We start from the raw sequence: 19,813 nt of genomic DNA on the forward strand, positions 1-19,813 counted from the left end.
GTGGTTCCCTACAGGAGGCCTGTGCTCCAGCACTGTTTCTCAGCGATCTCGACATCTATGTTGGTAGCTCTGGCTGCAGGTCCTGACCCCACCTGATCTCGTCCTGCACTCTCCCTCAGCCTTTCCTGGGCGGGTTGTGCCCTGCACTTGTTCACACCAAGAACCCCAGAACGATGCCACCCGGCTCAGTTACACCCCACCTCCTACTGCCCCTCCTCCACATCCCTGGACAGCTGGGATCTACCTCTGATGCTCCCGCTGCTGTTTGCTGTCATCTTCCTCTTGGTCTCACTTTTCTCCTTACCCTGTTGTCTTTCCCAGCTCATGGGCATAGCCATCGCTTGCCCTGCACTTCAATTCCACGGGCCCTGCTCTCGGTTGTACCAATCTATATTTCCAACCTTGGGTAGATCCTGGTCCATCCTGGCACCTGGACAACAGGGTCGTAGCCGGGTGCAGCACACCCGAGCTGGATTATCGTCCTTCAAACTCCTGAGCGTGGGCTGCTGGACTCCGAGGCCTGCCTGCCGTCCTGCTGTTTGTCTGTTCCTGGTCTTTTCTTTCACTTGATCATGTCACTCTCACCCTCTCTTCTTAAACCTTGAATCTCTCCTCACCCTTAGCTGATGACCTTGGCCTTAGTTTGCTGAGAAAAGAGACCCTGTGTCTTCAGGGAGAACATCTAACTTCCTTCTACCCCTTCTGCAACCACAGCGACCCACCAGGCTGCATCTGGGCCACAGCTCTGCTCTGTGTCACCACGAATTAATGGGGCTCCTTGTCCAGCACAGGCCAGCGATCCCCAAGCTCTAGACTCGCACGTTCCTGAAGCCTCAATTGCTTCCTGCTGGGTATTCCTCTCAGCTTATCAAATCTCCCTCCCTCCCCAGCCCCGGGAGGCTTGTCCATACCCTGTCTCCACTGACGCATTCTCTCTAAATCCACTTTAGCCAGGGCTGCTTTCCCCTCTCTACCAGAATGGCTTCCATCAGGGTCAGAAACGACTCCGCCCCCATGGCCGAGTTCCGCTTCTCATCTCACTTGAGCTTCCAGTAGGATCCGCTGAAGCTTCAGTTGATTCCACTCCCTTTGCCTTCCTTGAACGCTTGGCTGCCCCCTGGATGCACCCTCCCTTCTCAGGACACTCAGCCTGATGGAGCCCTCTCGGTTTCCATCGCTTCTTCCTTCTCCTCTCTACACTTTGAAACCTGCCAAGATTCAGCCCTTAGACCTCTTCCCCTTTTCAGTGACTGGCGTTTTGCAGGTATACCCATCCGACCTCAGGATTCCAAGTTCCGCCTGTTTGCACACAGCACCCACATTTAGATCCCTGCATACAACTGTCCCCAGCTCCTGGTACTCCACTGGATGTCCCCACTGGCAGTCTCCTAGGCTCTCAAGCTCCAGAAGTCTCCAACTTGCTCCACTGCTGTCTGGTCCATTCAACAAATGGCTAGACACTTATCCTCTCTTTCTACCAGAACATACATCGTGTCCACATGCAAATCCAGTTGTATCCAGGCTCCATCTAGGTATGGCTGTCTATGGTCTAGTCCATGTCACTGTCCTCTCTGTCTGGGCTGATGCAAAAGCCCCAATTTGGCCTCTCTCTTCCTGCTGTGCAGCCCTTGGAGTCTAACCTGAACATAGAGGCTGTTGACTCTTGAGTCCTATTAGTCACTCCTCTCAGAACCTTCTGGTGGCTTCTAATTTCACTGGGAGTGAGAGTGAAATCCTTGCGATAGTCTATGCACTATTTTGGATCTGGCCCCGTCACCTGTCTGTCCTGCCTGAATGCTGGATTCTGCCCCTGCTCATGCTGTTTGGGCCATACTGGTCTTCTTCCTGTTCTTTACAAACATCCAGCTCATTCCTGCTTCCGGGCCTTTGTTCTTGCTGATCCTTCTGCCTAGAAAGGTCTTCCCTAGTATCTGCAGGGCTGGATAGCTACCTTCTTCTTGTCTTTGCCCAAGAGTGACCTTATGAGTGGCATCTTTCCCATCACTCCAGGCAAAATAGAAACCCCAGCCTGCTCTTCTCCAGCTCAGCTCTGCTTTCCGCCACGGCACCTGTTGTGCTCGGACATCAACTTGTTTACATTGTGGTTTATCTTTGCCTATTGACAGCCTTCCCACTGGAATTGAAACTCCAAGAGGCTGGTGTGTGTTCTGTTCCCTGCACTGCTGTGTCCCGGTGCCTAGAACAGCACCTGGCACTGAGCACTTGTTTGACGGGTGAACTTGAGGAGCACAGTTGCAAACTTCTAACTTCATGGTAGAGTGAGTTCTGGTCCTTGTTCTGGGTTCCTGAAGTTATGGGGGGGGGTCTTTGTCTTCTAATTGTGAAGGAGAACCTGCCCCACTGGAAGGAATTTCCTGAATCCCACCTGCATGGCAGAGGGACAGGATCCCCTGGGCTTCTGGATCACACCACTGGGAGGCAAGCACCCAGCTCACCAACTGGAACTTGGCTCTGAGCCACAGGCAGATGGTAACCCAGGATGAGGGGCGACCGGGGATCGGAAACATCACCAAATCAGTTCTTTCTCTTGACGAATGTCTCATCTTATCGGCATTAGAGAGCCACACAGTCCATTGAACTTCTTAAAAGTAACCTGGAGGTCAGGATTCGCAGCAGAAATCTCCCTTTTATTTCAATGCACCACTTTTCACTGTTTGTTTGTCCGGCTTGTTCACAGACCGTCACCTGAAGCATCCCGCCGAGGTCTCCTCATGGATGGGTCCAACGTGACCCCGACTGTCGCGGAAGCGTCCCTGAACGCCTCGAGCAGTGGGAACGCCTCCGTGGGGAGTCCGCGTCCACACATCCCAGTGGTGCACTGGGTCATCATGGGCATCTCCCCACTGGGGCTGGTGGGAAATGGAATTCTCCTCTCGTTCCTCTGCTTCCGGATGAGGAGAAGCCCCTTCACGGTCTACATCACCCACCTGTCCATCGCAGACATCTCCCTGCTCTTCTGTATTTTCATCCTGTCCATCGACTATGCTTTAGACTATGAGCTCTCTTCTGGCCACTACTACACGATCGTCACGTTATCGGTGACTTTCCTGTTTGGCTACAACACGGGCCTCTATCTGCTGACGGCCATCAGTGTGGAGAGGTGCCTGTCAGTCCTCTACCCCATCTGGTACCGATGCCACCGTCCCAAGCACCAGTCGGCATTGGTCTGTGCCCTCCTGTGGGCGCTTTCTTGCTTGGTGACCACCATGGAATATGTCATGTGCATCGACAGCGAAGAGGGTCACTCCCGAAGTGACTGCAGGGCGGTCATCATCTTCATAGCCGTTCTGAGCTTCTTGGTCTTCATTCCCCTTATGCTGGTGTCCAGCACCATCTTGGTGGTGAAGATCCGAAAGAACACGTGGACGTCGCACTCCTCCAAGCTGTACATGGTCATCACGGTCACCATCATCATATTCCTCATCTTCGCCGTGCCCATGAGAGTCCTCTACCTGCTGTACTATGAGTACTGGTCCACGTTCGGGAACCTGCACAACCTCTCTCTGCTCTTCTCCACCATCAACAGTAGCGCCAACCCTTTCATTTACTTCTTTGTGGGCAGCAGCAAGAAGAAGCGGTTCAAGGAGTCCTTAAAAGTGGTTCTGACCAGGGCTTTCAAAGATGAAATGCAGCCTCAGCGCCAGGAGGGCAATGGCCACACCATCTCCATCGAGACGGTCGTCTGAGGCCTGAGGAGGACAGAAGTGTGGACAGAGGTGGTGGAGCACAGGTGACTGACTTAAGCGTGTTTAAACTCCTGATCCCAGAAGGACGCCCTTTTCCTATGCATGAGACGCTGACAGCCGTGAGAGTCTGCTCTTGTCCTGTCTCCTCTGGAAAAGCCTGAGTCCGCGGCAGGCCTCTGTCACTTCTGTACTCAACAATCCCCTCTGTGCTCTTGCTGGCTCTTCTGGTGGCGTTTTATTATGATTCACAAAAGCTACTCCATAGCTGTGACCAGGAGAGGGACCACAACAAAGTGTGCAGCGTGGAGGGAAGAACCGGGGCTTAGCCTGACTCTGCCGTCTGCACCCGTGGCATCAGGCGGGTGCTCTGACCTGCCTACGCCTCCCTCCCTCCCTCCTTCACTTATGAAATAATCACAGAGGCTGTCTGGACTCCCAGGGTCGCTGTGAGGGTGAGGTGGAGCTATGTCAAGACCTGGCACGTGGTCAGATGTTCAATAAACACCCTCCTCACGCCCTCAAGTGGGAGACAAAGCACTCATTTCTGCCTGGTAAAGGGCACGCGCACAGCTCTATCTTGCCCAGACATTGTCACATCTTTAAAATGTTGGGTGGAGTTGGGCGAAGGCCTTTTGGCTGGCAGTGTGACAGCTTCTCGTGGCGTGGCACCTTAGGAGCCTGGTGTCAGCTGTGAAGACAGGCACTTGCCCGCCTGGGGAGTTCCCTGCGGCTTCCTTTCCCGGGGGGAATCCCTGGCTGCTGTGACTCGGGGCTGGCACGTCAACTTCCTCAGACGCAAGCTCGCGAGGCCGGCTGTGTTCCGAAGACCCCCCTCCAGGGTGGGTGATTGGTAGCCACAAGTCCTCACCTCAGCCTGGGCAGGCGTCTGCAGCTCGATGCCTCTCTTCTTGAGGCATTTCGTCCATCGTTCCTGGAAGGAGGCCCAGCCGCAGGGCTGTCAGGGAGGCAGCCACACCCGGAGGGATCTGGAGGTTCTTCCTCAAGACAGATCTTTGCACGGCTCCTCCAGCATCTCTACTCAGCTCGGGCCCAGGGCAGGCTCTGCCTCCTGCCTGCCCAGAGTTGCTGTCCCCAGGCAGCTGGTCCCGTGTGTTAGTGAGAAACCGGCTTTGGCTAGGACTGCGGGCATGGTTATATCTCCCCTTGGAAATGGCCGTGCCTCGTGTGAACCTTCATGTGAGCAAAATGTTCAAGTCCACCAGAAGCCCACTGATATCCATGTTAAATCTTTGTCCTTCAAAGGGCCAGAGAACCAGTGAGGAGATGATGGCTCTCTCCTGCTGCCTGTTCCTCTCCGTCCCTGTCCTCAGAAACAACCGTCACCCTTACGCGCGGGGACAGCTTTGCTGGGGGAGATGTGTGAGTCTCTCCCACCGAGCTGGGACCTCGCTGCCAGCCAAGCTGGGTGCAGGAGGCTTTTCGGTGGGTGACGACACGTGACTCAGAAAGCAGGCAGCTTGCCGTCAGGAGCCCAGATGGGGCCCGGAGCAGCGACATTTAGAACGATCTTGTTTTTGGTAGAAAACAGAGCCTCTTCCCTGGGAAAGAACAGGATCTGGGGATCAGAGTGGTTTCCCTCTGTTTCCGGTCATCTCCCCGGTGCTGAGTGCTGGGCTCTGGGCTAGAGACGGGGGTCAACCTCATCCCGTGCCCAGAGGGCTGTGCTCCTCAGATTTTTTTTGTTGCGAAAAGTACCTGAGGCAATGGACTTACAGGGGGAAAGTCACACCTTGGTTCGTGGGTTAGAGGTTTCAGTCCACAGTGCTTGGCCCCCATCCTTTGGACTGGGGTGGCCCAGGGCATCATGGCCGGAGTGCATGGTGCAGGGGGCCTGTTCATCTCAGGGCAGCTGGAAACAAGGAGGGAGGGGAAGGGGCTGGGGCTCCAGGAGCCTGCCAGGGACATGCCCCCCATGACCTAACTTCCTCTCATAAGTGCCACCACCTAGAGGTTCCACCACCACCCCATAGTGCCACAGAACGGCCACCGAGTTTGGGACACACTTTTAAACCATACCATGGATCTCTGTCTCCAAGAGGAACCCAAGACTGTTCAAGACAAGGGGTTCTAGATTTCTACCCAAGGAAAATACAGTGAACAAACTGAAGCCTCCATCTATTGCTTTCTTGCAAATAAAGTGGGGAAGTTGAGTTCAGTTATGAACATGAAGACTGTTCTAAACTTCTTAAGGGTGATGACTTACAAAGAAGTAGGATTTGGCGTCTGGTTGTGTTGTAAAGACAAATCCCTCTCGCTCTTCACCCAAACCCATCCCCTAAGTATCCTTATTTAACTAAAACTAAAATAAGATTCAAGAAAATTTGCAAATACAGAGAGAAGCCTAGATAATTCATACCCTTTGGGCATTTAGACAATTAGCTTCAGACATTGTAGGTTACTAGGTGCCATTTCTGAGAATTTTGGGGAGTGAGGGAGATTTTTCAGAGGTGACACCTGTCCTTAACCAAGGGAAAAGGATGGCAGCATTCATGCCCCAAGTGATTTGCAAAACCCCAAAATGTGAACAAGGCAAAGACAGGCAAGCAGAAGGCCCTGACCTCTGCCACAGGAGAGAACGCCCCCACCCAGCTGCAGCTCCAAGCCGCACATAGACATCTGTGTGGAGATGCCGGGAGCAACGGTGGTGAGGGGCAAGAAGGAGCCAGATGTCTTAGTTTTTCATTTTTATTTTGGTTACGGTGCCTCAAGCCTGCTGGGCAAGGGTCCACCATCGAGTCACACCCCCAGCCAAGTCGCATTTTTTGTAGTAAAAAATGAATGTCCCCCTGAAGTGATCTTTGGGTTCTTGAAGGCAGGCGGGATTTGAAGACAGGTAAGATTGAGGGTGGCAAGCACACGGCAAATCCGCTCTCTGTGCCCTCTGCCAAGTGGCTGGTCCTGGATATGCGTGCTGTCCTGGCCACCTCTGCCTCATCTCTCTCTGTTGGGGTTGTCCCTGACCTTCTGCCACTGCACTCTTCATGTCCTTTGGAACAGGGCTCCCAGGCTGTCTCTCGCCCCACTCCCTGGCCCTCTCCCAGCTGGTCATTCCTTATCTCCAGGAGAGTCCTCCACTGGTGCCCGCCTCTGGTCAGCTCAGGCCCCGGCTCCTCTCCTCAGAGCGGCTGCAGTCTCGCCCTCTGCAGGCTGGTCCTGACCTCCTGGCCTCGCCCACTCCACCTTCTACTCCTGCTGCCTGGGGTCCCTACACACTGAGCTCTCTCCTCCCGATCCCTGAGTCCACCGCGTCTCTGCCTCATTCCTCTCCCTCCCACTCAGCGCTCTGGGGTCCCTGTCCCTGTCCCTGTCCCTCCCTCACTCTGCTCCTCAATTCCCTGCCCCCGGCTCCATGTCCTGTACCCTGCCCGTTAACTCAGCTCCAAGCCAGGCTGCCTACTGGGGTGAGGAAGTCCCAGGGCCCATCAGAGCTGGGCTCCTACAGACCCGGGTCCTCATGGGGGGCTGCTCTTCCCAACTCCCCCCCTCTTCAACCTCTGCATCCGGAGCCTTCCCCTCAGGGGCATGGATCCCTGTCACCTGCTCCTCATAACTTGTGTCACAGACTACTGAAAAGAAAGGCCATAGGCAGTGGCCTCAGACCCTCCCCACATTTGCTGTGACCTCAGTCACACTTTCCCCTGTCTGAAGACTTTCCTTCCTGACCCCCACGCCCCCCCCCCCCCGCCTGCCTCCCCGGCAAGAATGCTCCTGAATTACCACCAAGTCTTTTTTTTTTTTTTCAATAATTCAAACTGAAGTCCTTGCGGCAGTCCCCACATTTCCACGCGTGCTGGCCCCTGTCTGAGTCTTGAGTGCCCCCTCACTGGCCCTTTGCTCTCTCCTGCAGCCCCTGATTTCTTTGCCAATCTTCAGAGATGCCAAGATGCTGCTGCTTCTGGGCGCTGTGCATATACGTTTCCTCCCCACCCAGAAAACTGTGCCCAGGCTCTGCTCACTTCCTCTCCCTCAGCGTCTGGCCACGTGTCACCTCAGTGGGGCTCCCCCTCTGTCCTTCCCTCAGCACCCCCCCTCCCTCCTAATGACTTAGTCACCTCTTACAGGCCTGGCTTCCCAACACCACCCCCATGGAACCATATCACAACATGCGTTTGGGAGGGGACAGTTTTGGGAGGGGACAGTCCATTTCAAACCATTTTTTTTCTTAGCCTATCGTAGCATTTGACAGATGACCACACTGTTGAACACATGACTTCTCTTGGGTTCTAGTTTGCTACTTTTCTTCTAGCTCTCATTTTGAATCCTACCCTACTGATCTGGAATCTCCCCTTCTCTTCCATGGCTCTCGTCCTGCTCCTCCCTCCACCTGCCAGGTTCTCCATGATTTGCTTGCTGGCCTCTGCCCTTCTTCTGAACACAGATTCAATGACCCTCAAATCCATGTTTCCTGGGCAGAACTCTGCTGGGCTCCAGTTGTGTGTGTCCAACCACCGAAGTCCATCTTCCCTGCTGCCCTGCGAGTGCTTCAGATACAACCTGTCTGTCCCCCACCCCGGTGCCATGTTCCTTCCTCAGTAAACAGCACGGGTTACTCTGTCACCAAAGCAGGACTCTGTCCTTTGCGTAGACTGGCTTCCCCTTTCCCCCTTCTTTTTAATTTACATCTAGCAAACTCCGTTTACTCATCGACACCCAGGTCAAGCATCAGTGACTCAGAAGAGCCTTCTAGAAGCTGAGTTCCTCGTCAACCACCGTGGACCTTCCTTCCCAGACCTTCCACATCTCTTCCCCTTCCTCTCCCAGCTGATGACTTGTTCCCTTTACACAAGGGAATCAGAAGCAGATGGAAGAACTTTCCACAGGCCCCCACTGCCACGTGACCAGCTGCATCTCTCTGCAGAGGGGAACTCGCACGCTGGGGGGGAGCCCGCACGTTCCTGGCTGGGTACCCCCCCACACATACACACTGACTTCCTGACAGCACTCTTCCCTCTCCGTCCTGCACCATCAACTTTAGTCCAGGCCGGGAAGGCCAGGGTTTTGGGGAAGCAGGGTGGCTGGGACTACCTTCTCCCTGCTACACGAATTTGAAGAATGAAATCCACCCACACAGCCGGGAGGGCAAATGTTTTCACTGCTGTAACTAAAAGATCAGACCAGAACAATTGTAGAGGCTGAAAAGTTTGTTTAAGGGCTCAGGGCTTGGGAGGTCTCAATCCATAGATAGCAGGCTCCAGGTGAGACAGGACGTGATGGCGCAAGAGTGTGGCAGAGGGAAGCAGCTGAGAGGGGTCTCCACTCTCCAGATACAAAACATACCCCAAAGCCGTGTCCCCAGTTCCCACCTCCTCCAGCCGCACCCAACCTGCCTCCAGTCACCACCCAGTTAATCCCATTAGGGATTGACCATGCAGTGTCTCACACCTGAGCTTCTGGGGGACTCCACTTCTAAACCACAAGAGCAAAGTAAGAGGAGTCATTGAGTAATGGGAAGAAAGCAGAGCTCCCAGAGAGGAGGGCTCCCAGGAGAGGGGTACCAGAGAGTGGCTGCGGTCTAGGGTTTCTCTGGACCTACAGGGAGCAAGGCCCTGTCCAGTCCTGGGCAAGGCGTTCAGTGTTCACAAGCTCTTCATGTTCTCTTTGGTTCAATCAGGTTACCGCGCCTTTTTTGGTGGGAGTCTGGGTACCAGGCAGTAGGCGTCTCACTATCAGTTTGTTCCTTTTTTCTTTTTCTCTGTTTACACAGCAGTTGTCTTGATCTCGAGGAGGCCTGGCTGTGTCTGTAGGTTCTCAGCCCCGCGACACTGAAACTGACCTGGAAGGAGCCCAGGTCTCCCGCCTGTCCACGTCGACCCTTTCACCTGCCTCAAATGTACCGGTTGTCTCTCTGTAGACAACATTGTTGGCACTGACGTGAGCAACTGCAGAGCCACAGCTGTCCTATGCCATTCTTCCCATTCTCTGTGCCCAACAGTCCCCAGTGCCCAGCCGGGATGGGGACAGACTCGTCAGTTGCCTTCATGGAGTTGTTTAAAGAACACCTAGAAATAACTTTCCCATGCTCACATGTGAACACACGACCAGCGTAACTCCACATCACCTCCAACCCCAAGAATGGGATCAGAATTGTAATAGGTTACATCCTGCGTTTTTATAACATGTCAAAATATACCCCACTGTCATGTTTATCTAAAAAAAAAAACACACACACCTGGAAGGTGCCTTATGGGATCCCTACAATATCATGAGGAAAATTATCTCTTTAGGTTAAATTTTGTGTTTTTAACTCAACCCTTCTAAAATTATAAGCATTCCTTGACTTCTAATGGGGCTACATCTGATGATCCCATTGTAAATCGAAACTATCCTGAGTCAAAATTGCATTTACTCCACCCAAATTCTGAGCATCACAGCCTGGCGACACAGCACCCTGGAGTCTCAGTCATTGCCCTTGTGGTCTCGTGGCTGACCAGGAGCTGTGGCTCTCTGCCACTGTCCAGCATCTTGAGAGAGGGTGGGTCTGCATGTCACCAGCCTGGGGAAGGATCCAAATTCAAAATTCCAAGGACAGTTTGTCCTGAAGGAGAACGGGGTACAGTCGAGAAGTCACGAGGGGAGCCATCGCCAGCTAAGGGCTGTCTGTGTAAGCCATCCCTGGGAAGGGCCCAACGTCAAGCTGTCCAGTCTTAGGACGCTCATGGAAGGTGCATCGTAAGACTGGACACCCAGGTTTTCAGGCCACTGAATCAGGGGTGAGGAGGGCGGTGGGAGTGAAGAAAGGAGGGGAGCAGGTCCCTTGGTCCCACAACTGGAGGCTTCTTTTCTTTTTAACACTTGACTCCTTAGCATTTCACGGTTGTGTGGGGAACACAATCTCCTAGTAGGAAAGCTTTTGTTAACAAAGGCTCCTCTGAGGACAGGCTGCCCTCGTGCTTGGCGCTGGAGTCTCTCTTTCTCTGCCTCATCAGTGTTGCTGTGGGTGCGCGTTGTGACTCTTGCAGCAGGTCAAAAGGTTACACTGGCAATCTTGCAAAACATTTGGGATCCTGTGAGCTCAGCTTCTCATTCGGTGTCTCTTGCAGTTGAAAGTCACGGTCAGATATGGCTTGGGGATTCAGCCACCCGAAGGCTTGACTATGCAGGACATCCAGGATGGCACACTCACATGGCTGGTTCTTGGCTGTGGATGTGGCCAAAGAGGTTCACCAGAGTTTCTACCAAGTCCCTTAATGTGGCCTGAGCTTCTTTTGTGTGTGTGTGTGTGTGCGCGCGCGCGCATGTGTGTGTTGGGGGTGTGGTATCAGGGATTGAACTCAGGGGCCACCCAGCCATTGAGCCACATCCCCAGCCCTATTTTGTATTTTATTTAGAGACAAGGTCTCACGGAGTTGCTTAGTGCCTCACTGTTGCTGAGGTTGGCTTTGAGCTTGAGATCCTCCTGCCTCAGCCGCCTCAGCTTCTGGGATTATAGGTGTGCCCCACTGCATCTGGCTCGCCTAACCTTCTTACAACACAGTGACTATGTTCTGAGATATAGCGTCAAGAGAAAAAGCCTCCCCAGGAGGCCAAAATCAACTACTGAGTTCTCATTTGCTAAAAATAATGAGCACATGGTTGAAATCATGATAAATTTCCATAAAGTCAAAATTTTTTAAAAAATTGAACTTCACTTTTCTAGGATTTACTATGAAATTTTACCTATTATTTTAATAAGCTTTATTTAAACAAACTTTTACTAAAACCATCCAAACCTAAATTAGAGACGTTACCCTATAAGAGACAAACAATTCAATTGCTCAGAGGCAAGAGTCAGGCACAAAGAAGCAATCTTTTCTGGAAGAGTCAAACTTTCATGATGCAGCTCCTAAAAAATCCCCTTCTCCTATGTAGGACATGCCTTAGTTTCTGATTGGTGAGTTTTGAGTGACACAGCCTTCACAAAGGAAGCTGGTTGGGTTTGGGGTGTGTCTGTTTTGCACTGTTAATCACACAGGTGGGAAGTACTTAAGTGATGCCCCCCTCCTCCAGGCTCTCACGCCCTTGATTCTGTACATCTTGAGTTTTTCTATGATAAGCAATCTTAACAGATCGGGCACATCCTGCTGAACCAGGGCAGTCCCTGGGTTCAGCATTTCGCAAAGCCGTCTGAGTGAGGTCTTTAGCATCTTTTATGAGGTCTTTAGCACTTTCTAGGTGCCCAGGCACTCCTGCAGGGAAGCCTGTGGCCCACACTCCCTTCCTGTTACTTTTTTCTGGTACTTTTCAGCCAACACCAGACGCAGAGACCTTCCAGGAGGAGCAGAGGGAAGAATACTTGCTTCAAGTGAGATGACAGGACTGGAAGCCTGACTCTCCGCTAGCAGCTGTGCAAAAGCCAACACGTTAGTCCCTGTGAGCTTTAGTTACTTTATCTGCCTGACTGGCGACTTAGTTGGAGTCCCTCCAAATCAGATCCTTGGCCGGGGATTTGAAGCCAGTAACTTGCTGAGGAGTCACGGGGAGGTCAACAGGGAGTGGGAGTCCAGATGGGGCAGGAGAAAGCCTTCAGGGCTGTGGACGGGGTGCAGGGGCTCAGGACAGAGAGGACCCACCTCAGAGCTGCCTTCCTGGAGAGACAAAAGGGACATGACACTGACCCCTGGGCTCTTGGCCCTCATTGAAAGAGGTCATTTATCAATATGCACCCAGCTTTTCTGCACCTTCCTGTGCTCAACACCTTGAGGCAGAGAGACCCGGGATGGGGGAGAGGGGACAGGTGCAGCGTCTGCCTGCAGGTGACCCCAGAGGTGACTGCAGGGCTAACCAACAGCATCTGCTATAATCAGGTAAAATCCCCTATCCCATAAAGTAGCTGTGCCAAGTAAGCAAAATGATACATGTGGAAATTGTAACCTGCAAGAGTTGGCTCTTCCAAGGGCTGGGGATGCAGCTCAGTGGTGGCGTATATGCAAGGCTCTGGGTACGAGTCCCAGCACCACCAAAGAAAGAAACATTAGCTCTTCCCTGGGGACATTATGCAAAGTGAAATACACAGGCACCAAAGGACAGCTGCTGTCTGATTCCACTCGTGGGAGGTCCTTAGAGCAGAGGCGAAAGATGAAGGGTGGGGGTTGGTGGGGAGGGAAGGAGTTAGTGGTCAGTGGTACCAAGTTTCAGTCTAGGAAGACGAAAGGTTCTCAGGATCCATCACACAGTAGTGTGCACGCAGGGAGCACAATTGTTCTGAACATTTAAGATCATCAAGGCAGTCAAGTGTATGTTATGCATATTTCACTACAGCAAAAATATACTCTGGAAAACTAATTTTAGCTTGCAGACTATTTTTGTGAGCTTTTCACTGCTGTGACCAAAAGACCTGACAAGAACAATTTTAGAGGAGAAAAAGTTTATTTTAAGGCTCACCATTTCAGAGGTCCTCTGTCCATAGATAGCTGACTCCATTCCCCAGGCTCAAGGTGGAGCAGGACATCATGGTGGAAGAGTGTGGTGGGGAAAAGTGGCTTAGGACATGGTGGGGGGCGGTGGGGGGGGGAGAGAGAGAGAGAGAGAGAGAGAGAGCTCTGCTTCATAAGGACTAAATATACACCCCAAAGGCAGGCCCCCGTAGACCTGTCTCTCCTCCAGCCACACACCCCCTGCCTACTTACCCACCCAGGTATTTCCTATCAGGAGGATTAATGCACTGGTTAGGTTAAACCTCTCATCACCCAGTCATTCCATCTCTAAAATTTCTTGCATTATCTCACATATGAGCTTTGCAGGACACCTCGTATCTAAACCATAATGCAGGCTGTACAAAAATATGTGGTGGCCCGGTTTGGCAGTGGCTGTACCCCTGACCCAGAGTGTTTTGGGGGATCCCCTTTCTGGAACTCTCTTTCTTGTGGTCATAACATATTCATTTGATAATTTTGACCTCAGAAGTGGCAAATCTTCATTGTTTCCTGGTGGATTTAACTTTGTAACAGGACCAACAGACATCCTGTCTCAAACCTGGTGGATGAGATTGATATAAAGTTGACAAATTTGGTTGTTGGTAAATCACAAGGTGATATAGAAAATAAGAGAGAGATTTTCTGTGGAAGGTAATTTAGCTATAAATGTAACTCCAGTTATATGTTCAGGGACCATTTTAATCACTCATACCAAACTATATTATTTGCATTGATGGAGAATTATTAGAATTTTTTTGGAGATCAGAAATGAAATATTCATGCATAAAAATTTTTTGTTGGGTTCTCAGAAGGATGAAGATCTCACATATGGCTTCTGGGTACAGTGTGAATGAAATCTAGTTGCTAACAAATTCAAAACCAGAAAATTCCTAATATTGAGTTTATTAACACTTGCAAGCTCTGTGCTCAACAAGGAACATAAGCCTTGTCCCAAGTTGTGGGATAAATATTTCAGCAGTGCAGTTGCAAAGGTCATTGTCACACTGTTATCACACTGATACATTGATGTGTGCTTTGGATCAAAGTGTGCCTTTTAGAATGATTTTCTCTTAGGCAAATTTAGAAAGCTAAAAACATTTCTTAAAACACATAAAATGGTCTAATGGCCCAACGAAACATCATTAAAAGCCTCCAGGCCCCTTAGCAAAAGTTGAACTGAGCTACCTAGTGCTTCCTGTCTTTCTTCCAAGAAAAGATAAAATCTATGAGAGGTGATTTTCCTTTCTGCATCTGGCTGAGAGAAGCACTCACTACCCTAGGGAGTATACGACAGTGCTCATTGTATTTCTGGAGGACTTAGCACCTCAAATTCTTGCCTTTTATTTCTACAGACCAGGATCAAGGGCGTTTCCTGGTCAGATTTCAGGTTTGAAGGCTCTTCTGTGAGACACGTGAGGCAGGAGAGTCAGTGTTACTTTTGCATGGTCAAGGTTGGGCCATCAGCCTGTGGCCCCTCTCCATATTCCACATCCTGCCATTTTCTCTGGGACTGTACTTCAGTAAGGGGGAGGACAGCTGCTGGGCACCCTGTCCACAGTGACCCATACAGTATCATCACTCTTAGGCTGCCTCTGCTTGCTTTGGCCTTTCTTAGAGATCTTATGCCCAACTGCTGTGGTCTGAACTGTCCTGCCCGATAAACCCTCAGTGTGGTGGTATTGGGGGTTAGGTCCTTAGGTCCTGTGGTCAAAGCCAGCGTGAACAGGATCAGTGCTCCTTTAAAAGAAGCCCCAGAGAGCCTGCTCCCCTCCACCATGTGCTGACCCAACCAGAAGGCACCGGCTGGGAACCAGGAAGTGGCCCTCCCCAGATAGAGAGAGCTCTGCCATGCTTTGATCTTGGTTCCGGCCTCCAGAACCGTTGTCCCCAGTCCCCCAGTCTACAGGAATTTGTTACAGCAGCCTGAACGGACTAGGGCACCAACTTCCGGCCCTTCCCCTACGGTGGTAAGGTTGGGTGGACGGAGGCGAGAGAGGCAAGCACCTCTCGGCCCTCGCGCCTCCCCTCCTCGCCCAGTGACAGCAGCATGGAGGATTTAACAGAATGGCGACTCTGGGGAAGTGGCCTGCAAGACTCGATGAACCTGTGCCCTCTCTCAGATGACACTGGTGACCCCAAGTGACTTCCCAGTGCTCATCAGCTGGTCTGAGTTCCACCAAGGGCCTGGTGGGGAAGGCAGGTGGAGGCTGACGTGGGGTTTGGAAGGATCTGTCGGATGACTGGGCTCTTCCCCGGGGTTGCATTCTTCAGGAAGTGTCCCTAACAGAGGCCTCAGCCCTCGAATAGGTCACAGCCTGGGAGTGGGACAGGAGTTCAGTCGGGAAGGTCCACTGCTGGGCAGAGGACTCTCAGGCTGCCTAGTGCTGGAGGGGTGAGCCTGAGCTTTTACTGCCCTCTGTATAATCAGACTGGGCAACTCCAGGTCTATACTTAAAACACTGGACTTGCATTTAAATAAACTTGCCTTCTTGTTCCATTTTTTTCAGCAATTTTTTTATCATAATTTGCAAAAGAAATGATCTACAAAGGATTGGAAATGGAAACCAGTGGAAAGTTCCCTTCCTCCCGGCTGTTTGGGAAGCACAGCTCCAAGCCCGTGAACCTTGACAGTCTCCCTCTCCTCCTCCTCCCTCTGGGGAGCTGTGCTTCATTGCGAAGGTTGCTATTGTGTTATGTTGTTATACATTATTTTATCATGCTGATTTTATGTTGCTATAATAATTTCCTGAGATAAATCAACTTAAGTAGTGAAAAAGTCTATTTTGGCTCACAGTTTCAGAGGTTTCAGTTCATGGTTGCTTGGACTGCTGCTGTGGGCCTGTGAGGCCCAGGGTATCATGGTGGGAGTGCATGAGGTAGTGAGCTGCATCCTGGCTGCCGCAAGGCAAAGAGGGACAGGGAGGGGACAAGGAGTCTCAATATCCCTCTCAAGATGACCTGAATTCCTCCAATGAGGGCTTACCTCTTGAAGGGTCCCCAACCTCCCAGTGGCACCCCTGGCTAAGGACCAAGCCTTCAACACATGAGTCTTTGAGGGACATTTCAGATCTAGACTATAGCAAGGAGGTGGTGCTGTTATTGTGTCGTGTTGGATTGGCTGTGTTGCACTGTACTGTGCTGTGCTGAATTTTTTGTGTTTGTGCGGTGTTATATTGTGTGGTGTTGTACTGCATTATGGTGTGGTGCACTGCATTGTGTTGGGCTGTGTTATATTGTGCTGCATTTGTGCCATGTCACAGTCTAAAGAAGAGCAGTGCTCAGAGACCTGCAGAAAGGGAGGCTCTAGGCTGTGTACCATGGAGGCTGAGTCTCCCATGAGCCAAGCCCCGCCAGCCTGCTATTGCTGGCACTGCCCACACGGTCCCGGAGGTTAGGCTGCCCCTGTCTGCTGCCTCTGCATGCCACCCAGTGACACTGGAAACATCGGGTTCACATTCTCCATCCTGGCTGCCAGGGGGCAGGAAGTAGGAGCTTCTATCCCCCTCCCCTTCCCCTGTGAGAGTTAGGCTCCACACCCCACAACCTGAAATGACAAGTGTCCATTCTGCCCCGTGCCTTTGGCCACCAGGCATTCTACGCTCACTCCCTTCCCCATAAACTTGCACCTAACACATTACCCTCCTGCTCTCTCCTTGATCAAAGGATTTTCAGTTACTGGTTCCAGACCCAAGTCCAAGGTGTCTGGGCCCCACCCTTGCTCTTCCTTGTTCTAGTTTTAGAGAGAAGTAACAAAATAGAAAACTCAGAAAAGAGATCAACCACAGGATAGCAAATATTCATCTGAGATATTAAGATTTTTTTCATTCAATTGACACCGCATTGATCATCAATCCGTACCCCTGTAATTATGAGCTAAGTGGTATGTATGGCTTTGCATGATCTACATGTGAACCAGTCAATGAACAATAATCAATTACATAATGACAAGGCTATCTTCATTTTTTCAAATCTATGATTTCTCACAAGAAATTAACAGGCCAAACTTCTTTATAAAGCCTTGGGTAGCTTTAGGTTTAAATATGTGTGGTACTCTCTGTGTTTTCAACGGAAGGGAAGGGTTGATTTTATGTGATGAATCTTCCTTATATCTTATAGCAATATTCTTTTCTTAATGAGTCTGAGTTCAGAAGGATTACCAACAGGCTATTCCTGTGATACTCTGTTTTGTGTAAATGACTGCCTTGTGAGAAGTAGAGATCACAGTAGTCCCCTCTTATTCACACCTTTCCTTCACTTCTCAGCTTTAGTTACCTGTGGTCAATTGTGGTCTGAAAATATTAAATAAAAAAGTCCAGAAATATATAAATCATAAGTTATAAATCACATACCATTCTAAGTAGCATGATAAAATCTTGTGCCATCCAGCTCCATCCCGCTTAGGACATGAATCCTCCCTTTGTCCAGGGTATCCTCACTGTATATGCTACCTTCCTGTTAGTCACTTAGTAGCCATCTCTGTTATCAGATTGACGGTTGAGGTTTCACCGTGCTTCTTTTCAAATAACCCTTATTTTACTCAATAATGGTTCCCAAATATGAGTAGTGATACAAAGGAGGTCCAGGATATGAAACACAGAAGGACAGATCAACTCTCATACTAAGTGGTAATGTTGAAGGGTTGTAGGAAGAAGCATAGTAGGGATCAGTACTATCAAAGGTTTCAGGGATCACTGGGGGTCTTGGAACATACTCCACTTGAATAAGAGGAGACTACCCTAATAGTCTTTAGTATTTACCAGGCACTTTTCTTAGACTTTCAGGTGCTTATCTCATTTAATCCTTACCATCTGATGAGGACATACTATTATCCTCTCAATTTTACAAATCAATATCCAACAACTAGTAGGTGGTAGACCCAAAATCCAAACTGTGACAGTCTGACTCCATACCTTGTGCTCTTCATTTTATTCAAACATTAGATTCATTCCTATGCTTACCAAATAATTGCTTCCACAGTTTATCCTGAAAAGGAAATTGAGAAATTTATGTGTGATGTATATGATGTGAGGAATCCCTGGGGAAGATGAATGTCTTTCAAAGAGATAAGTAGCACAGAGTTTGGAAAACTAAAGCTCCATGTTCTGGCCCTTTCCTTGTTATTCTGTCTTCCTCCTCCAGCCCAGCTGCTGCGATTTGGTATGTTATGGTTAAACTTTATGGAAAAAATGGAACTGGGGCGGCTCCAATGTTCTCATTTCAGGTTTTAAAGGAAGTTTGCCTGAAGCTGCGCTACCCCTGCCTACAACAGGAAAAGAGCTAGGTAGTGGAAGACTCAGCTCTGGGGCCAGGATGCTGCTTGTGGGAAGTCTCTGGAAACCCTACTTGTGGGGTTTTCTCACCTGGTGGTTGTTCCCGCTGGAAACAGATCCTGGGGTCCTGTCCCAGAGGGAAGCAAGTGACAGAAGCGTTCCAGAGCAGAACCTGGCAAGTTGGAGGGTACAGAATGAAAACAGAACACAGATGGGTTCGGAAACATGAAGGGCATCTTGAGAAGATAGAAGTGGAATTCGATGATAGAACAGAAGGCCGATGGACATGGCATCTACGAAGCCGTGAACCAAGAAGCAAGAAATGGTTCAGGAAAGATAAGAGCTAACAGATCACAAAATTATGAATAAAAGATGAATTATGTAATAGTTAGTCAGATCTACATCTTTTATCAAAGAGCCGAAATAGTTTAAGACAAATATAGAGTCCCTATGCACCCTGGCCCATGCCCCATTTTGGAGACCTTCTTTTGCCAGATTGATCCAGAGCAGGCCCATGCACCCCTTCCTCCTAAGCAGCAAGCCTCTGGGGAGGCCTGGTCTTTGAAAGGTTTTGTATCTCAGTGAATGTTAAGTGAATTAACAAAGAAAGCTTTCATTAAAAAGAACTACTAAAAAATAACTGATCTGCCTTCTTCCTCCACTGTCCGAATATTCTCCTTACTCTCTTTTGCAAGTAACTGCTAATCACACAAGTAGGTGATATGATGGACAGCTGATTTTTGTGTGTTTTTGAGATCTATAAAAATGGTATTGTGTGCTGTGGTGTAGCTCAGTGGTAGAGGACTCGCCTGGCATGTAACAGGCCCTGGGTTCAATCTGGGTTCAATCCCCAGCTCCACAGAGGGAAAAAAAAATAAGTCTAGTCTGGCGCTTTCTGCAAATAGCTTTTTCCCACACTTTATTTATCTTCTTCTCTTTGCAGTGGGCTGTTTCCAGTTTTTCTTTTTTAAGCTGGAAACTGCTGTTTAAAAAGGTTTTTTTAAAATGCATGTCTTCTTGTATATTTGTGCAAGAATTTCTCTTGAGTCTATACACGGAAGTGAGACTGCTGGGTCAGATTTACAAAATAATACTAGAATGTCTTCCAAAGTGGGCAACTGACATTCCCATCCACAATACATGAATCTAGTTGATTCACACCCTCTCTCTCTGCTTGTCGATCTTGGCCAGTGTAGAGGGTAGAAGATGGAATCTAGTTCAGACTTAATTTGTGTTTACTGACTCATTTCAGAGGAGGGGTGTCTTTTTATGATTATTGGTCATGCATGCTGTACTAGGTGGAATAGAGTCCTACCTGTCCCCATATTCAGGTTCTGAATGTGATGATCTGGAACATCACATTGTGGGCTTGTGAGGAAATAGGGTCTTTGTAGATGTAATTAGCTAAATTATCATGAAGATT

The 19,813-nt window shown here is 50.0% G+C and overlaps 1 protein-coding gene across 1 annotated transcript; it reads left to right on the forward strand.

Annotated features, from left to right (window-relative positions):
* Positions 1-2,569: 2,569 nt before the first annotated feature.
* On the forward strand, positions 2,570-3,707 carry LOC308650158 (proto-oncogene Mas; the record flags this gene model as incomplete). Its single annotated transcript, XM_081296174.1, has 1 exon — positions 2,570-3,707. The coding sequence occupies exon 1, from the start codon at positions 2,733-2,735 to the stop codon at positions 3,705-3,707; it is 975 nt and encodes a 324-aa protein (XP_081152300.1). The 5' UTR covers positions 2,570-2,732.
* Positions 3,708-19,813: the final 16,106 nt, after the last annotated feature.

The sequence above is a fragment of the Spermophilus citellus genome (assembly GCF_964194105.1).
Source record: "Spermophilus citellus genome assembly, chromosome: 5".
NCBI lineage: Eukaryota > Metazoa > Chordata > Mammalia > Rodentia > Sciuridae > Spermophilus > Spermophilus citellus.